The sequence below is a fragment of the Pogona vitticeps genome, chromosome 2 (assembly GCF_051106095.1).
Source record: "Pogona vitticeps strain Pit_001003342236 chromosome 2, PviZW2.1, whole genome shotgun sequence".
Taxonomy (NCBI): domain Eukaryota; kingdom Metazoa; phylum Chordata; class Lepidosauria; order Squamata; family Agamidae; genus Pogona; species Pogona vitticeps.
Window position 1 is genome coordinate 189,595,910 of NC_135784.1, and position 25,547 is coordinate 189,621,456.

At 42.5% G+C, this 25,547-nt stretch overlaps 1 protein-coding gene across 1 annotated transcript; it reads left to right on the forward strand.

Annotated features, from left to right (window-relative positions):
• On the forward strand, positions 1-24,872 carry USF3 (upstream transcription factor family member 3). Its single transcript, XM_020789533.3, has 6 exons — positions 1-146; positions 5,805-5,866; positions 9,156-9,184; positions 9,339-9,421; positions 13,094-13,190; positions 14,281-24,872. Exons 1-6 carry the CDS (start codon positions 96-98, stop codon positions 20,691-20,693), a joined length of 6,735 nt encoding a protein of 2,244 aa, XP_020645192.3. The 5' UTR covers positions 1-95; the 3' UTR covers positions 20,694-24,872.
• The last annotated feature ends 675 nt before the right edge of the window (positions 24,873-25,547 follow it).

Genomic DNA, 25,547 nt, shown 5'->3' on the forward strand with positions numbered 1-25,547 from the left:
ACGGAGGGGTAGGTGGGCGGGACCGAGCGTGCAAGTGCGCGCAGGGATACGATACGAGCGCCGGGGAGGAAGTGGAGAGGCCTCCCGGGCGGAGGATGGTCCCCGCGGTGGGGTCGCAGCTGCTGAGACCGCCCTCTACGCCGCCGGTGAGTCCCTCTGGCCAGGGTCGTGGAGGGGGGACGGGAGGGGGCGGGGCAAGTAGGCGCGCGACCCCTTCCGACCTCTCCCCCCCTCCCCGCTGTGGACTCCCTCCCTTGGGGTGCAGCGGCGGCCGCGGCGACGGCTTGCTTCTCCTCAGCCCTGTAGCAAAGGGGACACCCACCCACCGGTTTGTTTGCCCGTGTCGGTGACCGTGTGAACACGGGCAGCTTTGTGGAAGGGCTTCGTCGAGTCCCCCATGTTGCCGGCCGCCCGTCCGTCCGTGTTTGGAAGATAGCTTGCCCTTTTTTTCTGGGGAAGCTCCCGGCTCCGCCACCCGTTAGGCTGGCAGTCGCCGGGTGGGAATCGTCTGGCGGTTGCGGCGGCCCCAGAGCTCCCCTAACGGGGAAGGGGGGCACGCGTTGTCAGCGGCGGGGCCTGAAAGAGGCTTGGGGGGGGGGCCCTCCAGAGGTTGCCTCCCGCCGCCGCCGCTGTCGCTCCCCCTCGGTACTTGAAAGCCGAGTCCTTCGGGGCTGCTAAGGCCCCCCACACACGTTAGGGACCTCTTTGCAGGTGGGAAAGCCCTGTTCTCAACGGCTGGCAGAGAAAGCCACCAGCAACCGGGGCTTAGAATGAGCTAGTTGCAAGTAACGTCGTTCTCTGCGAGCTGCTAATGTAACGATCAGCATGGCTGGTTGGCACAACATTTGGGGGAGGATGTAACCCTAACTACTATTTTAAGAAGTTACTTGCAAGGGACTCTGGTGTAAGGCACACCTACAGACATGTTGATGCGAATAGTTCCCATTTTGTGCCATGGCTTTATCAATCCTAAGTGGCAAGGGAAGTTGGGTCTTGTGTTGTTACCGTCTGTCACCTATATTGACTCTTTAACAGGGCTTTCAAGGTAAGTGAGTTATTTAAGGAGTGGTTTTACCAGTTCCGCTCCCCCAGTGAGTTTCCATGGTTGAGTGGTGATTCGAACCCTGCTCTCCAGAGTTCTAGCATGGCACTCTATCTGCTATCCCACACTATCTTTTATATTCTGTAAATGCGTCCAAGGTGCAGCATCTGACCTTCTCACTCCATGGATCTACTGAGTATTCCCCTGTGTTTTGCAGGCATGTTGATAAGGCCAGGACAACAGTAAGGGCCCAGGCAATTAAATACTTATGTGGTCCACGTAACAATAAGGACAGTGTAACTGTTAAAAGGCGAAAGATTTATACGATCTGAAGAGACACCAGAGTATAGGACAGTATAACTGTTGAGAAGTTATAGTAATGCAAAGAGTTAAAAAATTTAAGTTCTGGGTACAGTATTTTCAGGAGCTTTTATTTTGTTTAAGCAGTGTACCTGTCAGTAAGAAGTTTTTGGTCTACACACAAGTGAAGGGGCATCTAGCTTTATGCCAGAAATTGGGGTGGTGGTGGTACAATATCTTTATTGGGATCAATGGTGAATTAATTCATAAGACGCACAAGCTTCCACAGAGATGTCTCACTGACTGCTGTTGAAATTTCTATGGGACTGGAGAGCTTGACTCAGCAGGACATCTCTTTCAACACTTTAGGAATTAAATTATGTTTCCACTATTTTTAGTATGCTAAGTACTGTGTGGTAAACTGCATTATAATTTCAGTTTTATCCCAGATGGGGAATTCAGTTATCCAGTGCTAAGGTAGTAGAATATCTGCTAACCTTTTCTCATGCTGAAGACAAAATAGATATTGAAATGTGTCATTTTACACACACAGTGGTTAGTAAGGCCCCAAACATATGTGTCAGGCTTGAGCCCTAATATTTGGGTGAATGAACTCTTACCATCAGTGGAGGAGGAAGCTTTCATACACAGCAGGATGCCATTGTATATTTGTCTCTTTTTACTGAAACAGGTGGATTTCTTTCTATTCCCGTCATACTTCAAGTCAATTTGATTAAGGCCTCGTAAAAGTCCTATGAAATACATCCTTCAAAATTTCCAATCTAATCTTTGGTCCTGGGGAAGTGTTCTAGAGCTGATTTTTAAATAGTTCAGATGTGTATTTTTGTTTGCTAAGTGAAATGCCTTAATAGTCAACCGATTGCTTTGTTTTTCTGTTTATTAAATCCTTTATGTTAGTATGCATACATGTGTGTGCATGAGCAGTGTGGTATAGTGGACAGAGTGATGGATTAGAACTCCAGAGGCCTGTGTTCAAATCCCTGCTCAGCTATGGAAACTCACTGGGGGTGTGGAACTGGTAAACCCACTTCTTAAATATCTTACTTCCCATGAAAGCCCTATTAGGGTTGCTATAAATTATTTCCAACTTGATGGCTCATAACATGGGCACACATACATCCTTCAGGTTTTTCGTGTGGGGCGGAAATGTGCATTTGCTCACTTGCTAGACTCTAGCTCTCAGTCCTGTGCACACCTACCTGAGAATAGATGTCATAGAAATGTTTGAGGGGAAAATAAGCAAAAACTTAATCTGGGCAAGAGGATTGGAAATTGATTTGTATGAAGATACACTCCTTTAAAGAACTAAATAGACAGTTTAGGGTTTGCGTTAGTCTTGGCTAGATAATAATAGATTCTGAGAACCACACATTTTCATGAGGTCCTCTTCAGACTGTACGAATGAAGTTCTAACTGAGTGGTAGAGGGCAGGCTTTAAGTATGCATCCCCATTCCTACTATAACTAGAGCCTGCCACGATTTCAGAATGTAACAGCTAAATACAGCTTTTAACTGACCATTATTTGTTGGTAGCCATGATCAAGGATGCCTTTTATCAGATGTGATGTGCCTGTTTGGAACTGTAAGGCCTTGCTGTGGTACTTGAGTCCCTAATTATCTGTAATCTGAATTACTGCAATTTGTTTTTTTGTTGGACTACATTTGAAAACTTAAATTGGTGCAAAATACGGCCTTCAGAATGGTGATTGGCCCATAAAATATGACTACATTAGTTTTGTATCTTTTGCTTTGATGACCAATTTGATTTTGCTTTACCTAAAGGATTTACTTCATGTGTGCAGTCTTTTACCAAGGGTTTTCTCCTAGAATTGCCAGTTAGAATAATTATATGCATGTCAGGTTAGGCGGAGAATAAACTGGCTCCTGTCAACCACGTATCTCATAAATGTTAAGGCTACCATCCCTGCTTTATAAATTATTGAAGCAAACGTGAATAAAATTGGAATTGCCTGGTTATGCTTCATCCAGTCCTCTTTCCCTCTCTCTTCTGCATCTACTTTTTGAACAGCAGTTCAAGACTCCAGAATAAATGTTAGATTTGGAAGCTCAAGTATATTTATGGGGTTCCACTCTAAGAAAAAGATGGAATGTTCTTTATAATTGCCACTGGTTGATTTCAGTAGAGAAGTTTTGTTGACTGTCAAATTAGGGAAAGAAACATTAAATATTTTTCTAATATACAATTAACACCTAGGTAATATTTTTCAAAGACTTAACTTTTTCACAATATAATTATAGGGTATAAAGAGGCCTAGAGATCATAATGGTCACCTTCCTACTTTAAGGAAGCATCTTCAACATTTCACTTCTGACAGCAAAATAGTCCTGTTTTTTCACTGAGCAAAATGGTCATGGATGATCTAGTCACCTTGTCCTGTTCTGCTCAGAACACTTTTCAATTTCATGTCTGACCAGATAAATGCTAAGGCAGAGACTCAGTATTTAGTTAAGGACAGTCCAAAACAGAGTCACAAGGCACTCAAGGTTCTGTGTTGAGAGGATACAACCAGAAGATGGATCGTTTAGACAAGGACAGTCTGAAATCATTGTCGTAAAGGACCTAGAGCCAGGTGATCAAGGAAGACAGCAACAGGGACTAGAGCACTGGTTCCAGCAGCCTTATTTGTCTTGAAGCAGCTGTTACATACCTGAGTTTCCAAAGCCCTAGTCACATCTCAAATGGCTATGGGGGAAAGTAGAATCACTCATGTAATCCTCAATGTATGTTCTAGAGTAGTGCAGCTCAGGCATACATTTTATAACCTTGTGAAAATCAGGCCCAGTGCAAGTGTGTATACTGTATATGTTTTACACAGAGAACAGATAAACTGAACAATGTTATTAATTCATACAATTTTAAGGCAGCCTTTTAAGTTCATCTTACTCTTATGAAGCATATTTTCTTCTGGGCTTAAATGTCTGACTTCTTCATCTGAAATAAATTATCCAAATTTTCCTCTAATTCATCTTGTATTTGCTGATGCTTGTAAAGCTTCTGATGAGCATTGGTCATAATCCTGTTGGTGTTTGCTTACGTTTTGTGTAACTTGAAGCTAATTGTCACTATATGCACTGAGGTGCATCTCAGACAGGTGTCTGTTCACAGGTGCAACTGCACAACTAGAATGTACCCCAACACCTCAGCTTCATGGGAAATTACACAGGCCTTGCATTTACACTAATAAGATTCCCACCATTATATTGCATCTGAGCCCTCTGCTTTTACTTAAAGCATAGCAGATCTCTATTGACTAGGTAGATGTATTGCAATGTCTGTATTATGAGTCAATTACAGTTCTGTAGTGGGGTTTTTGTGGTTATTTTGACCTAAGACAAGATTATGTCTTATTGGAAATAATACGTAATTGTAATGATATTGCATCTATTTTCTTGCAGTCATATTGTTTAACCTGATAATGTGGTGTGAACTTTAAAGAAATATGCAAGTGCTTTTTCAGTTTGTTGGTCTCAGTACTGCAGATTTGTGCTACACAATTCATAGCTTGTCTTCTGATCTGCTAAATTTGAGAGAATTATGATTTTTAAAAATGAATTGTCACTCTTCAGAGTCATACAATTGGAGATCCTTCTGTGTTGTGAATCTTATATAGTCCTCTGGTTAGAGACCAGAACATCCTCTCATAAATTAACCTGAGCAATTCAAACTACATTATACAGCAAACTTAGATAATTCATGGTAAAAATGAGAAAGTAAAGGTAGTCTTTTAGCTGAAAACCAGTATGAGAAATAATAGAAGGAAGGAAGGAAACGTGCTGTTTTTCAAGTTGTACACAGCAGGAGAAATTGTGTTCGTTTCATTTTTAGAAGTAAAATTTGAAGGAATTGTCACTTTCCCCTGGTTCTGATGATCATCATTTACATTTAAAAGAATGTGTAAAGCATTGTTCTACCAAATTTGTAGAATTTTGATAGTTTTTATCTTTCACACTTAAAAAAACACCCTTTATAACAATCCCTTGTCAGTGGTGAGTGCAAATAAGCTGCACGCAGGATGGATAAAAATCAATGATTTTTTAAAAAGCAGATTGATTTAAATGACAATTTAATTTTTAAAAAATTGATTTTTTAAAAAATGTAATTGCCAAAAAAATTGATTAAAAAATTAATTGGGATTTAAATCAAATCCACCCTGGCTGCAGCTGACTAAATAATGAATCTTTCTATGAGTGGGTCATATAAAGGCATAAATAAGGTGTATGCAAATAGGCAGTCTAGAATCTTTTGGGTTCTTATTGACTCAGTGGACTCTGCTGACATAAACAAAGTACCACAAGAAGCAAGTGGAAGTTTAGTTATGAAGAATAGGGAGAAATACATGAAGAGGGTTTGCCAGTACATCTATAATGCTTGGTGTTTCTAGAATTGTTATTAGTATTTTGTTTTGTTTTCTTTATTAAGATTCTTCTCTCTCAAGCAATGCCAGAGATGACAGAAAAGGCTCCTCTTAAAAAGCAGCACCGGTAAGTAGCCTGACTGCAGAGAAAGCAATGCCCACAAGATTCAGGGTGGCAGGAGCCAAAGGACTGCTGCAGGCAGTGCCAGCCACCTCTAGTTTGCTATCCATTCTTCTACGTTGCAACAAGACTTAGTCCACCTTAACAATTTATTAACTGGTTAGCATCTGACTGGAAAAATAGTGTCGTTCAGTCTTGTTCTTACTTTTGCACTATGATAACAGCACTCAAAGTGGTTTACAAGTTAGGACTGTATTGGTTTGGAAGGATTCCATGCTGCTTCACTTGATCTTGTGCTAAGAGAAAAGTTGTGTTGCCCCAAGAGTCAGCCCTGTCATCTGCATAGGAATCCCTGTGCCTGCTGAAAGACTAGACTGAATATATATATATATCTGTGCTGGGACAAACTAGGGATTCTCAAGATATACCATCCACCCAGCTGTGCACAGTCTCTCTTTCTGAACTATCTAAGATGGTTCTGAGGGTGATTTTGCATTCACCTCAGTTTGCTGGGATGGGTTTTTTATTGTTCCACCTGTGGCTGCTCTGCTATGAATAATTCAGGATTTCATGGCAGCGACGGGTTCGTTCCAGTTGGTTTCTGATCCTGTTCATTATGAAAAGCAAACACTGGACCTTTTCCTGTTTGCTGAGTGTGGAGAATCTTTTTGTAGTTTCACTGCCATGACTAGATGACTACCTGGCAGGGTTTAATTCTCTAGAATGTAAACCTCTGTAGAGATTCAGAGCTGATTAAGATGCTGTGCTCCCAGAAAGCTGATGCCCTTTCTTGATACTTCTTGGGGATGTTTTGTTTTTTGTAGGCAATTCTTTATAAGCCATTGTTGGTCTGTAAAAGCCAGAATGGAGAGGTGTCCCATATAGTAGACGCAAACAGCTCTCAGATGCTCCTTACATGGACTAGCTCCCTGGTTTTTCAGAGAGCTGTTGAAAATGAAATGAGTGGGAGAGAGACTAGAGTGATGTTTTTGCAGGTTTTCAGCTAAGTTCAACTCAATATGGGCCAAAGCCTGTTTAAAGGCCGTATCCATAGTTGTGTTTGCAACAACAAAAATTATTCATAGATGCTGCCATTGTCAGGATTCTGTCTTGTTCTTCATGAACTACTGATAGAGGTTTTTAGAGTTTGGGCATCCAGTGATCCCTCCTGGCTGGCTGGCTCAGTGAATTGGTGTACTCTGGGGTTAGGAATTTCATTCCCCACTCTACCTCCAGAAGAAGAACCAACCCGTGTACTCTTGGGCAAGCAGATTAGTCTAAAGAGCACCACCAGAAGAAGGGAATGATAAATCGCCTCTGAATACTTCATACTTAGAAACTTCAACTTAATGCTTCATCATCATCATGTCTGTTATTGTTGTCCTAGCAACTGCCAAGTCATGCTCTCCTTTCAGTGTAAAGTCAAGGAAGGCGTTCTAAATTCTTCTGTGGTATGGACAGAGGTGTCAGTAATAGTCAGAATGAGGGTGACGCTTATTCCAAACAAAATGGAGGTTTTCCTGGTGAGCTGAGGAGAAGATCGGGGCTAAGATTTCAACCTCAGTTAGATGGGGATTGAAACTCCTCTTAAAGGGCCTGAACCTTTCCCCTGTACTTAGCCAGAAGGTGCATGCCCTTGTTTCAGTGACAGCCAGGAGAGTGCACAGCTGAGGTTAGAACAGTAGTTGTACCTGTTTCTGGAAATGTCTGATTTGGTTATAGTGACACTTACCTTGTGTACACCCTTTCGGGATGACTTTAATGTGGTGTACATGAGGCTAGAAAAGGGACGTGGTGGCGCTGCAGGCTAAATGCAGAAGCCTCTGTGCTGCAAGGTCAGAAGACCAGCAGTCATTAGATCGAATCCACGCGACGGAGTGAGCTCCCGTCACTTTGTCCCAGCTCCCACCAACCTAGCGGTTTGAAAGCATGTAAATGTAGATAAGTAGATAAATAGGGACCACCTCGGTGGGAAGGTAACAGCGTTCCGTGTCTATGTCGCACTGGCCATGTGACTACGGAAGATTGTCTTCTGACAAAACGCTGGCTCTGTGGCTTGGAAACGGGGATGAGCACCGCCCCCTAGAGTCGAACACGACTGGACAAAAATTGTCAAGGGGAACCTTTACCTTTACATGAGGCTTGGTTGGAAACTGTTCAGAAACTTCAGTTGATCCAAAATCAGCCCTGGAATGTTAGGTATTAAAATCTGTTTCTGCCCCAAAGGCAAAGTGTGATTTGGAACAACTTATCTAATTTGTCCCTTCAATTTTGATAGTGGTGAGGCAAAAGCAGTGAGAATCAGGATGTGTAATAAAGGGTCTGACTATGCCCACTGACCTGAAACAACCTTAATGTGTTTCCTGAAGTTAAGCTTCACTGACTTCAATGACACTTCTGAGTGAAAGTACATAGGACTGGACTGAAATTGCTTAATCGAGTTTATCTGCTGGCCTCCTTTTTAAATTAAATATTAGTAATCTCAATTTATGACAGCTTTTTCTCATTTTGCAAAAATTAGTCTAAAATGAACTGCTGCTTACCTTGTTTGAGAAATTGAATTATAGTGTGAACATGAAATTAAATTAACATATGCTGTAAGTAAATCTCCTGCTAAATGTAAGGATATTGGAGGTAATAGGTCTGATTCTGTGTGGCTCTGTTTTGTTTCCCTTGTGTCCTTTATTTCCAGCACCTGTTAAATAACCTACGTATATGGAGATGTAGAAAACATAAGAAATTGTGCATATTACAAGGTTTTGTTTATTGCCAGGGCAATCTAATGTCCTTCAGTTATGTATAGATAAGTGCCTAAAGCAGGATGGGGCTCTGTGGCTGCATGGTTTTCTGCTGCAAGGAAAGGGGAATTTCTAGTTCTGGAGGCCTCCAGGAGCACCAGTTACTCATTTAAATGTCACAGGGTTCCTGCAAACCACAAAGTATCAGACTTGCTGAAGCTGCCCACCCCAGTCTGAAGTTTCATTAGGGAAAGCATTCATACTATGTAATGCTGCAATTGTGTGTGTATGGTTAGCAGTGGTAAATTCTTCTCTTACGCATAGCAGGTTCTTTAAAGAATGCATTGTAGTACTGCGTTCATGGAAGCAGAATATGCATATTGGAGAGCTATGGTGTAAATGTTCTTTTTTTAATCCTCTCTGGTCTTCTGTTCTTTTGCTGCCAAAAAAGAGGGCTTTATTTTGCACATTATTATAGATGAAATGAAAGATCCAAGATGGCAAGACTGCTTAAGTCTTTATTCATATTTTCTTTTTTAATATGTTCTATTTAATAGAAAGAAGAACCGCGAAACGCACAATGCAGGTAAGACCTTCAATGCTTTTGTGGCCTGAATTCTGTTTAGGGATTTTTCATTTTTTAAAAATTCAAACACAAGGCCATTTTTGTATTTGGGAAAGTCTTTTCGGAGTAGGCTGTCAGTGTATTATTTGACATATTGTGCCTTCTGTTTTCCTAGTGGAGAGGCATCGAAAGAAAAAGATAAATGCTGGAATAAACCGAATTGGTGAGCTCATTCCGTGTTCCCCAGCACTGAAACAGGCAAGCAGTTCCTTAATGTTTTAATGGATATACACTGAGGTTTACTTTGAAGCTGACTCGCTGAATGACCTGGTTCACATTATCAAGATACCAGTTTAAAAGGCTGAATTGGGCACAAGAGTCAGGCACTGTGTACAGCCATGTTGTTTCTTCATATGTGAATGAAAAAGACAAGAACTCCTTTATCTACTGTTTTTGGCTTATGTTTGAAATGCATTATGATTAACAGAAACTCAACAAGCCAGGATACAGAAACCAACTTCAAACTGTACCTTCATGTTCTGGCTTGTTCGAACAAACTTTCTGGTGTGGACATCCATCTGTAGCTGTATGATGATGATTCTTGGCTTGTTTTACTGCTTTTGCAAAAGGTGTAGCTGAATGAGTGCCTGAGGTTTGTGTAGATCTGTGCCTATGTAGCAAAACCTTGATCATTCCTACATGGTCAGTAATTCTCTTACTGACTGTCCTGACTTTCCCTGAATACAGTGGTGCCTCGCTTGATGATGTTACAGTAATTCGTTCCAGCGCAATCGCTGTAGAGCGAAAACGTCGTCAAACGAAATTAAAAAACCCATTGAAACGCATTGAAAACCATTCAGTGCATTCCAATGGGCTGAATACCTGCTTGTCCAGCGAAGATCCTCCATACAGCAGCCATTTTTGGTGCCTGTAAAGCGAGGCATCCGTCCTAGAAAACAGTAGGGGCCATTTTCTTCAGCCGGCGGCCATTTTGAAACACGACGATCAGCTGTTTGCCAGTTGTCGTAAAGCGAAAATTGGTTCCCGAAGCAGGGAACCGATCATCACAAAGTGGAAAAACCCCATTTAAAGCATCATTTTGCGATCGCAAAAACCTAATTGTACAGCGATTTCCTCGTTAAGCGAGGCAATCGTTAAGTGAGGCACCACTGTATTTGATGTGTGAAGAGTTGCATGATCAAGGCAGCCATCAGCAAGGAATAACCTTGAAATATTTGGAAGGAGATTTTGGGGGTGGTTCTTCTTGCAGTTTAACACCTTCCCTAGTAGCCTTAAGACATAGTGTCTAGGCATTAAAGGTGTGAAAAGGTGCCTGAGTGGCGCCTGTGGCCACCTGAAGAGTATGTGACCCAGCTAGTCAATGTAGTTCAAACTTCATGTAGCTTCATATTCTGGCCTGTTCGGACAAACTGTTTGGATATCATCTGTAACTGTATGATGATTCTTGGCTTGTTTTACTGCTGTTGCAAAAAGTGTAACTGACTATTCTTTAAGACATTCTTTAAAAGTAAATCCAAACTTTCTGTAAAAGTCAGTTTTTAAAATCCTACAGACCAAAACAATAGAGTTCTAGAGAGCCTCTGAGGGTAGTGACAAGAGATAGGGACTTTCCAGGTATGACCTTACCTGTTGAACATGATCTAGAGGGATTCCATTTATCTTTTTGGCCCCTAGTTTATTTCTACTCCCAAGAATTTTGTAGGATGTGATCAGGCAGTTTTTAATAAATTGTCCCTATAATTTGTTGTTGGATAGTAAGTGTTGCTTTTTAGCATATGTTGTTTTCATTGTCTGTAAATTTTGTCTTCAAGAAAAACAAGGTATTTTTCTTTTAAATGGATGTCCAAAAATAAGAATAATGATAATATATATATGTAAATATTCTCAGGAGTTTCTGCTTTTTGTTGGCAACTTGGATAAGCTAACTTAACCCCTTAAGGTAAAGGTAAAGGTTCCCCTTGACAAAATGTCCAGTTGTGTCTGACTCTAGGGGGCAGTGCTCATCCCCGTTTCCAAGCTGTAGAGCCAGCATTTGTCCGTAGACAGTTTCTGTGGTCATGTGGCCAGTGCGACTAGATACAGAATGCTGTTACTTTCCCACTGTGGTGGTACCTATTTAGATACTCGCATTTTTACATGCTTTCGACCTGCTAGGTTGGCAGGAGCTGGGACTAGCGACGGGAGCTCTCTCCGTCGCGTGGATTTGAATTGCTGATCTTTCGACCTTGCAGCCCAGAGGCTTGCGGTTTAACCCGCAGCACCACCACATTATTATAGGATGAAAGGAGTCAGATAAAGACTTATAGGTGTTAGCTTTGGAGACAAAGTCATTGTCGGAAACAGTACCTGGAGACAAGATGAGGTCTACCCACTGAGAAACAAATTTCTCAGAGGTCAGGTGTGTCTTCTTCAGTAGACTTGGTGCCTATGCCTTACTGCTGCTCAGTCATTGGATCCACTAGGAATGGTAGACCTGTTATCTGATGCTACCAGATTTTTTATAAATGTGCAGCCAGACACATAGGCTGGAAACCTGTTGGTGTAACTATGTCTGTAGAAAGCTGGTGATGTTATCAGCAGGAGACAATTTTTGCAAACAAGCCCACCCCCACGCCCCAAAAAAAACCCTCCTACTTCTGTCTCATGGCTCTTTTGTGATCCCCTTCATTGTCTGGAAGCTGTGGAAGCTGCAGGATGGTAGAAAGAATTCTGTAGTTACAGAAAATTGAGCCCTACTGTTGATGTAATCAGCCTTCTACTGATGTACTTGGTTTTTGGCCATAGTGTGTTCATTTATAGGGGAAAAAAGTGTTCTAAAGGAACATCTCTCCTGCTGTGTTTTTAATTTGTAGCATGATTTCTGAGTCACCCTGAATGCTATTTCCTAGTGGAAAGGTGGAATATAAGTGTAATAAATAAAATCTGTGCTGTTCAGAATTCAAGTCATGGTGAAGTTATTACATTTGCTGGTATCAAAAAATCCCCATTGCCTGCTAACAGTGAAGGGTGTTTCAGTTTGCTCTGGAATTAGTAAACTTTAGCTAAACATACTCCTTTTTCTTCTCATGGCAAAAGAATCTGCATGCTTTACTGCTGTGCCCTACAGAACGATCATCAATGTTTCTACATCAGAAGAGGGCAAGCACAGAAGTGTGTGAGCCATATTTGTCCCCCCCCCCCCCCAATTCTCCTTCATGGTCCACATGGAGCCCTTAAGTGGCTGTTCTAGGCCATTAAGAAAAAAGTAAACTGGGTAGTATTTATTTTGTCAGTTAGGTGTTTGGGATGGGGGACATTAAGGGGTCGGCCTGATGAAAACTAATCTGTGTTTAATATTTCAGTACTCTAAATTTATTGCCCACCCTTGCTTTTGGAACTTGTGTAAAAATCACATGGCTTTTTTTTCCTTTTTGCTCCATATTGATTGATTGCATTAATTTTAGTTCAGGCTGATGTTGTAATTTCACTTGACTGAGCAGGCAGGTTCATGTGGTTACAGATAAAGGCAGCATTGAAAAGTTTTTAAATGTTGATGCATCTCTCTCTCTAAAGATCTCATATGAATCATATTTCCTGCAAACCTGTAGAGCAGAGGTCCCCAACCCCCGGTCTGCAGCCAGGTGCCGGTCTGTGGCCTGAACCGCGGAGATAGACTTGCCCCCCAGCCTCTTTGTGCATATGTGAGCGCTCTGCCACCCCTTCCCACATGTGCACGAGTGCCCTCGAACGCTGCGCCGGCCTTCACGCATGTGCACGAGTGCCCTTCGCTCCTTTGCACATACACACGAGCACAGGGGGTGCCCCGCCTTCCCTATCCGGTCTGCGGGGTTAAAAAGGCTCTAGAGAACTATCCTGCTTGTGTTTCAAATTGTTGTCTATGTTTTTCTTACTTTGCCTTTTCCCTTGCAGAGTAAGAACATGATCCTCGATCAAGCATATAAATATATAACAGAAATGAAGCGTCAAAATGATGAACTTCTGCTAAATGGGGGAAACAATGAGCAAGGTGAGTAGCTCATCAGATGAAACTGCCTTGTGTTGTGTGTTTTTGTCTGTTCTCCCACTCAGTTAGAACTGGTATGTGTGACATTTTGAAGCATCAGTTGTTCTCAATGAGCTGTGTGTCTTAAGTGGTTCGTGGTCTTTTCTCTGAGTGGCTTGAAGTTATCCCCATTCCAAAATAACAGTTTCTCCGGCCACTATAGGATGGTCCCTCAAGCTTGCAGCACTTTCAGATCTGAAGCCTGATGCTGTTCTTTCTTTGAAGAAGTGCTTCATTAGGAGAATTTATATCTGAGTCATTGCTATCTTACTTCTGTAATATGTTATAAATTATTTTGTTCATATTTACTGGATACAAAGAATACGCCTCTTCTGAATATTCCATGGCATGGCTGAAATCCAGTTGCCCGTACGGTAGACAATTGTCTAGTTTTCATTTCATATTCTTCCTGAGAAAAATGGAAGTTGTATTCAAACATTACATAGAAAGCAAGGACAGTGGATTTCTGCAGTTCAGATAATATTTAGTTTTTATTGAGTCAAGATAATAGAATCATTTGATCCCAGTATCATTGAGTACCAGCTTGCAGTGGGTCTTCAGGCTCTTAGTCAGGAGTGTTTTCTTCCTAGCAAAGTTCCCAGTAAAGTGGGCGTGTGCATGCATCTCTGCCTTCTGGCGTGCAGCTGCCTTCCTCCCCCATGCAGTGATCATGTCAGGTTCTGGACGCGACAGAACTCAGTGGGGGTTGTAGCCTCGCACACACACAGGGGCGAAGTCATGTGTGAGAGGTAGAGCCCCACCCAGTCGGGCTTCAAATTAGAGGGTACGTTGCTTCCTAGTTTCTTGAGGTTTTTATTTTATTTTATTTTTTTGGATTGGTTAGATTTCGACACAAATTATAGTGGAAGCATTCTTTGACACAATGATAACATAAGTAGGCAAGAAGTAAGGCATAGTGTTATAAGTATATCTAGAAAACTCTTAAAGTATTGTCACAGGTGCTTGAATTTGTTTCTAAACCATTTAGCTGTATTAGACATTACCAGACTCCTTGATTATTGAAATGTATTTATTTTTTAAATTATCTTTGCAGCGGAAGAAATAAAAAAGCTCCGGAAGCAACTAGATGAACTCCAGAAGGAAAATGGTCGCTACATTGCATTATTGAAAGCCAATGACATTTGTCTTTATGATGATCCCACCATCCACTGGAAAGGAAATCTTAAAAATGCAAAAGTTTCTGTTGTTATCCCAAATGACCAAGTACAAAAGAAGAAAGGAAATCTCAAAAGTGGGAATGTTTCTGTTGTTATCCCCAGTGACCAACTCCAGAAAAATATCATTGTATATTCCAATGGTAGTCAACTGGGTGGAAATAGCCAGGGGGCATCTGTTCAAGGAATAACATTTAATATCAGTCACAATCTGCAGAAACAGACAGCAAATGTTGTACCTGTCCAGAGGACTTGCAACTTAGTTACACCTGTGACCATTTCTGGCATTTACACCACAGAAGTCAAGTCTGGGGTTCAAACTTCAGTTTCTCCATTGGTGTCAGACCCACCCAATCCGACCAAGAAGATTCTTGAGCCCTCCACTTCGAAGAATGAACCTATTTCTATTAGTGTTGCTAACTCTATGAACACCTCGCACTTAGTGAGAATCCAGCCTGAAAAGCAGAGTTCACCACGAGATGGAGATGAACCTAAAAATAGACCAGATACCTTGAAGTCAGTTGAGAAGGCAAGCATCCGCCTCCCATCTAATGCGAGTATATCTCATGTTCAGTTGTCAGAAATAGCCCCCAAAGAAGATTCAAGAAGTGGGTCTCAAGAAGGATGTGTTGTTTCAGCTGCTGATACCACTTGTACTCCATCTATTAGAGTCTCTGTTGATGGGAAGCCATCTGCAGACAAGGTCTTCAAAAGTGTAGATGTGGTAACTGGCAGTGGAGCACCATCATTGTCCTCCTCATCAGAAGTTCTGAAGGCTGTAACAGAAAGCAACACCTTGCCTGCAACTACGTTAGATAAGTGGCCTTTCCCCAGTTCTTCAGGTACTGGCACTTCAGGCTCCAAAAGCTTGGGCAGTCTGACACGAATCACCTCTGCTGGAAACACTCAGACTACCTGGACAACTTTGCAGCTGACAGGAAATACTGTTCAGCCTGTAAATCATACTCCGTCCAACATAATGACAGCTCTGTCAAGCCAGCCAGTGAATGGGGCTAGTATTGCCACTTCCCCTCCAAACAGGATTTTGGCACCTCCTGCTGCTAGTTTAAGTACTCCTATGCTTGTAGATGAACAGACAGCAGAGCAAGTTGTAGCTACTTTGCCTTCCTACCCATCCGTCCCCATGCAGCCGCTAGTCACCAAGACTCAGGTTCTGGCGCAACCTGCAGGCAGCCTCCTCTCCTTGAATTCAGCCATGCAGGTGATTCAGATGCCCCAGCCAGTCGTTCCTCCTGTCACTGCATCACCTGTGAATCAAAATGTTGTCATTCTCCAGCCTCCTCAGGCTAGTCCCTGTCTGCCGCTGTTGAGGGCTGACGTCCCCAGCCAGACCGTCAGCCAGCAAATTGTGATTATACAAACTGCTAACCCAAATCCTCTTTCCGTTTTCTCTGCCCCACCTCCTGTCCGAATGCCCGTGAATGGGGCCTCTCCCACAGCAGCTGCTAGCAATTCTATGCAAAATGCCTCTGGGCCTCAGATGTATGGTGGGAAGCACCTTGTCCATATTTTACCAAGGCCATCCTCTTCCTCATCTTCTAGCTTGACACAGACGTTTTCAGTTGCAGTGTCGAATCCACAGCTTCCACAGACTATTTCTTTAAATGGACAGTTGTTTGCACTGAAGCCTGTAAAGTCCTGTTCTGGAAGTGCAGATCAAATCCCTATGCAAATTATTCAGCCTACTACTAGTGAAGATCCAAATACCAACGTAGCTCTCAATACATTTGGTGCTTTAGCTAACCTCAATCAAAGCATATCACAGATGGCTGGACAAAGCTGTTTGCAGACCCCGGCGAGTCAGCCTGCCAATCCAGCTGTCAGCAGCCAGACAACACCAAGTAAGCGTATTCTGCTGGCCACTCCAGCAGTGTCTTCAGCTGCTGAAGGCTCCATATTGACCAGTGTTTCACAAGCAAAAGACCCTTCTCCCTCCAAAACGCCTCTTGGTTTAGGCTCAAAACTGCCTAATAAAAACCCAGGTAGTAAAAAAGACTCAACAGCTGAAAGCAATTTTCCATGCCAAACAAATTCTTGCAAAGATTCCAAGAAACCTGCAAATGATAAAATAGAGACTACACGTGAACATTCAGAAAGTGACATCTTGCTGGAAAATGTAGCCGTTAACATGTTGCAAAACTTTGACATATCCCGAGGAAATAGTAGAGTAACGCCTAACGATGCAAATGTTTCTGAATCTCAGTCCAGTGGCAAACTGCAAGCTGAACAGGATGTGGAATCTACACTAGCACATGACTTAAACACAACTGCACTGCCTAGATCATTGCCCCTTGATTCATCCTTAACAGAACAATTTGAAGTAGTTGCACCAGTGTCCTCAGAAAGTGCTTCTCCTCCACTTCAAACTCATTCAGAAGTGAAATCAAAGTTGCCAGAATCATCCAAATGCATTCCCATTAGCCCTTTAGCTTCCTCTTCTTCTGCCTCAGACGTGACAGCTCCTCAGGTTTCTAGGACACCTGTGAAAAGCGGAGGGACCAGTGCTGAGAGTGTTCCCAGAACAGAGGTCTCAGAGATCTGCCGAGTGGAGCAGAATTGTTCCATAGTAATGCAAGCCACAGATTTGTTAGAAGAACAGGGCCTAACCAAGATGTTGTCTGATTTAAGTAAAGTGGGAGACACTGTACAAAAAAACTTCTCAGGTGAAGTTCAGCACTCCAGTTTTTGCACCCAGAGTTCTCAGTCAGTCATTGACTCAAATGATGACTTGGCAAGCAAACAGGAGGGGCTCTTGCTGATGAACCCTGAAGAGGATAATCTTGCACAGTCTCATCCCTGCACCTCTGAGCAAGAGGCAGGCACAGCTAATAGACAAGCGGACTCTCCCATGTCAACGGGCTCAGGCAGCAGCTGTGGCTTTTCAGTTGCATCGATGTTGCCAGAAACAGGTAGGGAAAATGCTTCCAACAGCACTCTGGTGAATACATGTACCAGTTGCACATTTTCTGAGCAAACAGATATTGTAGCATTAGCAGCAAGAGCAATTTTTGACCAAGAGACGCTTGCAAAAGGTACAGGAGCTGCTGTTTCCAAAGCCGGTGAAGTGGCTTCGTTAGGGAGAGACCAGCCTTTCAAATCTCATGGAGCTAAAAATGCAGATCAGATAGAAGTAGCACCAAACAACTTTAGTACCCAGAATTTAGTGCAAATAAACCTTGACAGGTCAGTAGAAAAACAAAGTTGTTCTGTTGGAGTGGAAATATCCAATGCAACATTGCAAATTCCAGCCCCCCAGTCTTCAAGCACATCAAGCTTGAGTGTCAACAATCTCATACACCAAAGCTGCATCATCCATCCTGCCGTGAGCTGCTCAGGTTTGCCACCACCTTCAGACCAAGCAACTGTTCCTGTGACTGTGACTCAATCTATGCCTGTTAATTCATATCTCAATCAGTCTCCAGAACACTCTCCAGTGTTAATGACAGGCTATGCTTCAGAACAGCTGTCTGCTCTTCGAACAACTGCCATGCAGGCTCCTCTGATGCGTGAACCACACTTAAAGCAGCAAAATCAGGGAACCCGCAAAGACTCAGCCAAGCGATCTGTTCAGGACGATCACCTCCTTTCCACATCAAAGAGACAGAAACAGTGCCAAACAGCACCTCTGCAGCTTGAAGGCATGGCTTTGCTGAACCAAACTGTTGATGATATTACAGACCAAAATCGAATCCTTCCCAGTCAGATCCCTCCCAACTCATCCAATCTTGCAGTGTCAGTGAGCAGTCAAGGCCACACTGATGGCCACAACAGGTTATTTCCAAGCGGCAGTTTTGTATCACCTGCTCTGAGGCAAGCTGAAGTTCAGTGTAATTCTCAGTCTTCTGTCTCAGATCAGGCAGGGCAACATCTTCAGCCTATTCAGCATGTGCCTGCTCAAGGAATGGCTCATCTTCATAATAATCACCCATACATAAAACAGCAGCAACAACAGGCTGGGCAGTTAAGAGAAAGACATCAGTTGTATCAACTACAGCATCACATTCCTCATGCAGAAAGTTCAATCCACTCTCAAGCCCACATTGTCCACCAACAAAGAGTAATGCATCAAGAGGCACAAATGCAAAAGAAAAGAACACTTATTCAAGCAGCCCAGCCCAGCACACTTGCTTTACAGCAGAAACATCATGGCAGTGACCAACCACGGCCAAAGAGCAGCCAACCGCATCCTCATCATACACAGATTCAGCAGATGCAGCAACATTATGCATCTTCTCAGCCTGAGAAGAGCTGTGAGAATCCTGCTGCCAGTAGAACTCACCATACTCATCCTCAGAACCATCTGAATCAGGACATTCTGCATCAGCAGCAGCCAGATGTGGGCAATAGACAGGCAAGTTCAGGAGTTTCTTCTGAACATGTGCCAGGACACAACCAAATGCAGAGACTCATGACCTCAAGGGCTTTAGAGCAACAGATGGTGTCCCAACCTAGTATTGTCACCAGACCATCAGATATGACCTGTGTTCCTCACAGACAAGAAAGAAATAGAGTTAGTAGCTACTCTGCAGAGGCACTTATTGGGAAGTCTCCTTCTAATTCAGAACAGAGGCTAGGAATATCCATTCAGAGCTTGAGGGTTTCGGACCATCTTGAAATGAGAAATTACCTTGATGTGTCTAGGAATAAAGGACTAGTAATCCATAACATGCAAGGCCGCATGTCAGTAGACCATACGGCTGGATCGGATGTTCAGAGACTTCCCGAGTGCCAGACATTCAAGCCAAATGGTCCTAACCAACAGCCCACAAACAATTTTGATGTGCAGTCCTCCCGAAGTGGTGAAATAGGTAACTCAATGTCCTCTCTCAGGAGTATGCAGACACAGGCTTTTCGAATTGCTCAGAATGCTACGCTTCCTGTAGACAGACAGAAGAGGTTGCCGTATCAGCCAGTTCAGGGCATTTCAGCAGGAAATCCTCTTCCTCTCCCGAGGGATAGTGAGAATGTATGCCATCAAGGATTCATGCAGAGTTTACTTGCCCCTCATCTTGGAGATCAAGCCAACACAAGCCAAAGACCAATTTCAGACCATCAGAGAAACACACAATGTGCTACTTCTTCAAATATTGAATATAATTGCCCCCCAACAAGAGACAGTATTCACATCCGACGAGAAAGTGATGGCCAGAATAGGGAGAGTTGTGACATGTCCCTTGGTGCTATTAACAGTAGGAACAATTCATTGAGTATCCCCTTTTCAAGTTCTTCTGGAGATATTCAGGGTCGCAACTCGAGTCCTAATATTTCTGTCCAGAAATCTAATCCCATGAGAATGTCTGAGAGTCATGGAACAAAGGGACACATGAATACTCCAGTGTCTAGCAATGTGCACGGGGTTGTTCGGCCTCCCCTTCACCATCCACCAGTCTCCCGTGGGAATGCTGAACAAGTTCCACCCTCTATTCGTCAACCAAATTCTTCAGCTACTCAACGATCAAGGCATCCTTTGCAAGATAATGGTGGTGGTTCTAAAATTCGCCAACCTGAAAGGAATCGTTCTGGAAATCAGAGACATGGCAGTGTGTTTGATCCTAGTCTTCCTCACCTTCCTTTGGCTGCCAGTGGCAGCATGATCCTTGGACGGCAACAACCTACCCTGGAAAAAAGGGGCAGTATTGTGCGATTCATGCCCGAGGGAACACAAGTGTCTAATGATAATGCCACTTCTGATCAACAGTCGCTCCCTCAAAACTTTGGGTTCCCTTTTATTCCAGAGGGTGGAATGAATCCTCCCATAAATGCCAATGCATCATTCATTCCACCTGTGACTCAGCCCAGTGCTACTCGAACGCCAGCCCTGATTCCAGTAGACCCTCAAAATACATTGCCATCTTTTTATCCACCTTATTCTCCTGCCCACCCACCCCTGTCCAATGACATTTCGATTCCTTATTTTTCTAACCAGATGTTTCCTAATCCAAGCACAGAGAAGCCCAGTGGCGGAAGTTTAAATAATAGATTTGGCTCTATCTTGTCTCCTCCCAGACCAGTTGGCTTTGCTCAGCCAAGTTTTCCTCTTTTGACAGACATGCCCCCAATGCATATGGCCAATTCATCGCACTTGTCCAATTTTAACTTGACTTCTTTATTCCCAGAAATAGCAACAGCTCTTCCTTCAGACGGTTCCGCAATCTCGCCTCTGCTGTCAATAGCAAACACTTCTGCTTCGGACTCTTCCAAGCAGTCGTCAAATCGCCCTGCTCATAACATAAGCCATATTCTAGGTCATGATTGCAGTTCAGCTGTATGAAAATAGTGGGCTGGGTGTTGGAATGATTTGTTGTTGTGTGTATGCATGTGTGGAAATGCAGTTTATGTATTCACATGAATGCATTTGAAATTGCCATTCCTAAAGAGATGGCTTAACAAGCATCACTGCTTGGAATAACGTATACATGGGTAGGTGCGTCACTGTTCCTACACACCCATGTGGCTACCTTAATGTATCAGTGCCTATCTCAGTGCTCAGTACCACCTTGATCTCTCCTAACAGTATATGATATTTCAGATGATCATTTCGGGGCCAGGATGAACCCTCTGAAGCATAACTAGACATCAAGGACCCTGGAAAGTTGCAGTTATAATCCTTGGAAAGTAGTTGTTTCACTCCCACTGGAACAAAACTTTTGAATCTGTTTTTGCTATCTCACTTGTTGGATTTTTGTATTAAAATTTGGCAGAGGAATTTGCTGGGTTTCTAAGGTACGTTCTGGTATGTACATAAAAAAAAAAATCTAAAGCCATGCCTAGCTTCTGAGGAGCAGTATGAAAATTGTATAATGGCAAAATTTGCTTTTCTCCTGAAGCATTTATTTTAATGCTTGTCCATTGAGATTTTTTACAATCAGTTCCTGCTAACAGTGCATAAATTTTTAAAACAGAAAATATATTGGTAGTTTCTCCACTGCCTTCAACCTGGAATTCATTCTTGCTATTGCCAGTTTATATGCTGTGAGCTTTCTCAGGTACCACGTTCATTTCTTGTGTAGTACATTTCTAAGCAGAAATCCCTTTTTCTTTATTGTTCCTCTAATGTTTTTTCCTTACCTTTCCCCCATGTTAACTCTTGTAGCACAGAAGCATGTCGTGTGAACATAACTGCTAGGAATTTTGTTGGGTGGCATTACAGGCAAGTTTGGAATGAATAATAAGTGCTGATTTACATGTATTTAAATGCTTTTTATTTACACAGCACCTTCTGTCTAAACCAGAGACTTTTAAAGAAGACTGGGAGGAAGAGTGTGAAAGTTTAAGCACTTGTCAAATAGGTCTTGGGAGGGTGAGCTGAAAGTGGAGCTTAACAATGCCAATGGGACGATGGGTAGTTAAAGCTAAAAGAGTGAAACACTAATTTGATGACCTAATATTTAAAGTAGGGCAAATAACTGGTGAATATTTTAAGAGCAGTACAAGCATCATTGCTTCACACCCCTTTCAGTAGTTTAAATCAGACAGCTGTCGATCCATCTTGCTTCATTTCTGGTAGCCAGACTATCACAGTGGCAGGCAGTCATTGGCCACAACCATTTACTTGTTCAGTTGCTGGTTTCTTCTATTTAGTTCCACAAATTGGTAATCGGATGTTTTCCATGAAATGGCAATCTTAATTTTTATTATACACACAGTTTTCTTCACAGTGAAATGGTTTATTGAGAAGACCTTATAATGCTCGTATTATATAGTCCATTCCGTCAAACGGCCCATTGGAAGTGAAAAGGTTTTGGATGCTAGTATGTGAGGGTAAACTTTGTATCATCAGATATGAAGGCTATGCTTAAGATTGCAAATATCATCTTGAGCAGTAATTGTGGTTGCCCTTGGTAGAGTAATTCAGTCTAGATCTCTGGGTTTCTTTCCAGTGTGTGAGGGATTACTCACAGGCAGTAAGAATATATGCAATCAAGCATATAATGTGAAGATATCTAGAGCAGTGGTTTTTAACCTTTGTTACTCGGATGTTTTTGAACTGCAACTCCCAGAAACCCCAGCCAGCACAGTTGGTGGTGAAGGCTTCTGGGAGTTGCAGTCCAAAACTCCTGAGTAACCCAAGGTTAAGAACCAGTGATCTAGAGCATATGGATTCCTAATGTGAGTAATTCAGAAATGACTCTCAAGTAACCAGAGGTCTGTTCAGGTGTTATGGATTTTGCCTCTACTCTGTACAGGAAGAGGGGAGTGATTTAGCCCCACCTGCCTTCATTTCTGGTTTCATTTCCCATGGAAGGTATCGAGTCTAGACATCCCCATGGATGTTTTGGGACCCTGCTTCTCCAGGGTCCTTACTCCCATGGAGTGTCTGTGGACATTGAATCTATCCCTTCAAACATGGTAGCCTTTTATTCTTAGGAAGGAGATGAAAACCGAAACAAGGCTGGTGAGCTTAGCTTTAACCGTGGTGAGAATATACAAAATAAATAAGGCTTGAAGAGACCTTGAGTCCCTTTGATTTTTCCAGGACACAACCCAGGCAGGCTATTTAGTTTCTTCTGGAGACTTCTCACAGGAACATTTAACTATTTAGAGATAGCAAAACAGTTGAACTAGAGGTGGGTCACGCTTCCTTTATTTCCAACAACAAAAACTCTGTGGATAATTTAATATCCCAATATTTTTTTGAAAGGTTTCATTGTTCATGGTGATAAAACACTATCCTTAACCATTAATAAGTAATTCAGTCCATATCAGTCCATTATGTATTGAGTCTTAGACTAATTTTATGCACTTAAGGTGGTATAACTGATGTGCCTTCCTGAACAGAAACTTTTTTTGTAAGATTGCACAAGTTCCTTCTGTTAAATTCTATTCCCCCCCCCTTCCCCTCACTGTCTCAGCAATTATTGACTATTTTTAGGCTATTGGTTATGGGTGCAAGTGTGCCCTCACTGTACTCTACTAGTTCAGAAAGCAGAAGCGCTATCTGAATTGCCACTAGAAAAAGCTCCCCCTCAGTTAATTACAATTGAATTCCTGCCAACTGTGTTTCCTGTTTCTACATAGTGCAACTCTTACCATATTGTGTTTATGAAATTTTCTGGACAGTTGCTGTGCTACATGCAGGTGAAGTTTTCCTAAGGTGACGGTGGCATATGTAACTTGCATATTTTAGAAGCACATGAAAAGCTGACCTCTGGTAGGTTGGATCCAGGTCAACTGTTGGGAGTCATAGACAGAAAGGATTATTCCTACCCCTTTTCCCCCAGCATAAGAGTCCTGAGGAGTAGGTGGCCTGTGGTATTGGCAAGATGAGGGGGAGCAACTGGAATTTGGGAGGAGGAATCTATTATAAACCAAAGGGGTGAGTCCTTCAGGAGAAGAGAATTCCCAGCTCCATAATTTGGTGGGAACCTCTCAGGCTGAATTATGGGACAGGGAGCTATCAGAGGCCAGAAAGTAGAGCAGTCCTCTTCCATGCTGTTTCTTTGGGCCTCTAAAAGGCATACCATTGCCCCTTCTGAGTCACAAGGATTCTCCATAACACACATGGATGTATGGAGAAAAGGGTCCTTACATAGGCTGCCTCCTGCCATTGTCCCATAATTTAACCTTGGGGTATATATGTGTTCCTGCTGAATTATGGTACTGATCCCCCCCCCCCCCCCGTGTTCCATTCCTAACATGAAAGGTGTCTCTGATTCATTTTTGCCTCCCCTCAACTCCCTCTGTGCCATAACTACCCCATTCAGCAGTGTCCCAGCCTTTGAGATGAGGGAGGCTTTCCTGGATAGGAGACAAAGGAGAGGCATGTTACCTGCCAGTGTTTCTTTGGCCAGTGTTTCTTTGGCTCCAACCCATTGTTTGGATTAAATTTGGTGGAAGTGTGAAGTTTTTGTTCTCTTTTTGAGGTGGGGGGATAGTTAACAATCTCAAACACAAGTACTTCTCTAAAGATTGCTAGCATTTATTTTTTTTGGCTTTACCTTATCTGGCTTTAGAAATGGAAGACACACCCTACTTTCAATGGATGGAAATGGTAGTGTTGGCTGTGCAATGGCTGCTGACTTCCTCTAGTAATATATAGTGTAATCACATTTTTCTTCTTCCCATTCATTGGTTAACATTTTGAGGATTAAGTAAGATAAGATTTTTGAATTATTCTGCATCTTCCTATGCTTAGAAAACATGCAATTTGGGTATTTAACTAATGGATACCAGGTAAGTTGACTAAAAGTAAATATAGTTACTTGCTGAAAACAATAGTCGAGAAAAATATGTGTTGTCCCAAATGACACTGTTACAGTACTAGTGTAAACTTGGACATAAAATACTGTTTCTATGCAAAAGGTTTAAGGATATCTGGAACTCTGTTCAAATTACCTGTCAATAGGTTGGATGTGGCTGAAACAAATGCTAGAAAATACTTGGCTTTTAAGGCATCACAAGAAAAGGAATCAGTTGTCTCTTCTTCTTAGGCATTTTTCTTATGCTCCCACAATTTTTGTCTTAGGTTTTTTTACACAGAGGCTGGGAAACCAGCAGCTCTCCAGATGTAGTGAGCTCCGGTTCCAGTCACCTTTCACCAATTTGTCTAGTGAGGAGACATGGTGGGAGTAGGAGTTCATCAACATATGAAAGGCTACAGTTTCTGTCAGGTTCCCAGAAGTTTATGGCTGGTAGGGTCATCTCAGCCATTATCTCCTAGCTCTCTTAATTCAGATCTCCAGTATGTGATCTTGCCAATATCATGTTTGGTACTTTCTTCTCAGTGTTTCTTCTTAAGTGTTAAGTCACTTAAGAAAGGGGTGTGAAACATGGGGGATTTTCTGAGTCTTTAGGGCCTATGGGATGCCAGCTTCTGGGTGCATGCAGAACTGAACAGTTCTCCTCAGTAATGAATAGAGTTGCAAGAAGTGTGTTATATGTAAATGTAGATGTTTTTAAAGTTGTATGGGTGTATAATGCATCTTTTGTGTTCTGACTGGGTACAAGCAGCCAGGCCTTGCTCTTTTGCTGGAAGGGGGATCAACATCTATGCAGCAGGGCAGGCTGTCAACACCTCTCCTGTGGCAGACCCTTGTCTCAGTGATATGCTGCTGTGCCTGGTTCCCGTAAGCATGTACGTTATACAGTATTCCCTCTCTCCTTGAATTTAAGAAATGCTTTGTCT

Coding starts and splice junctions, on each gene's coding strand:
- USF3 (XM_020789533.3), top strand. CDS start 96: ATGGTCCCCGCGGTGGGGTCGCAGCTGCTGAGACCGCCCTCTACGCCG. Junction 147..5,804: donor GACCGCCCTCTACGCCGCCG/GTGAGTCCCTCT, acceptor TTCTTTATTAAG/ATTCTTCTCTCTCAAGCAAT. Junction 13,191..14,280: donor TGGGGGAAACAATGAGCAAG/GTGAGTAGCTCA, acceptor TTATCTTTGCAG/CGGAAGAAATAAAAAAGCTC.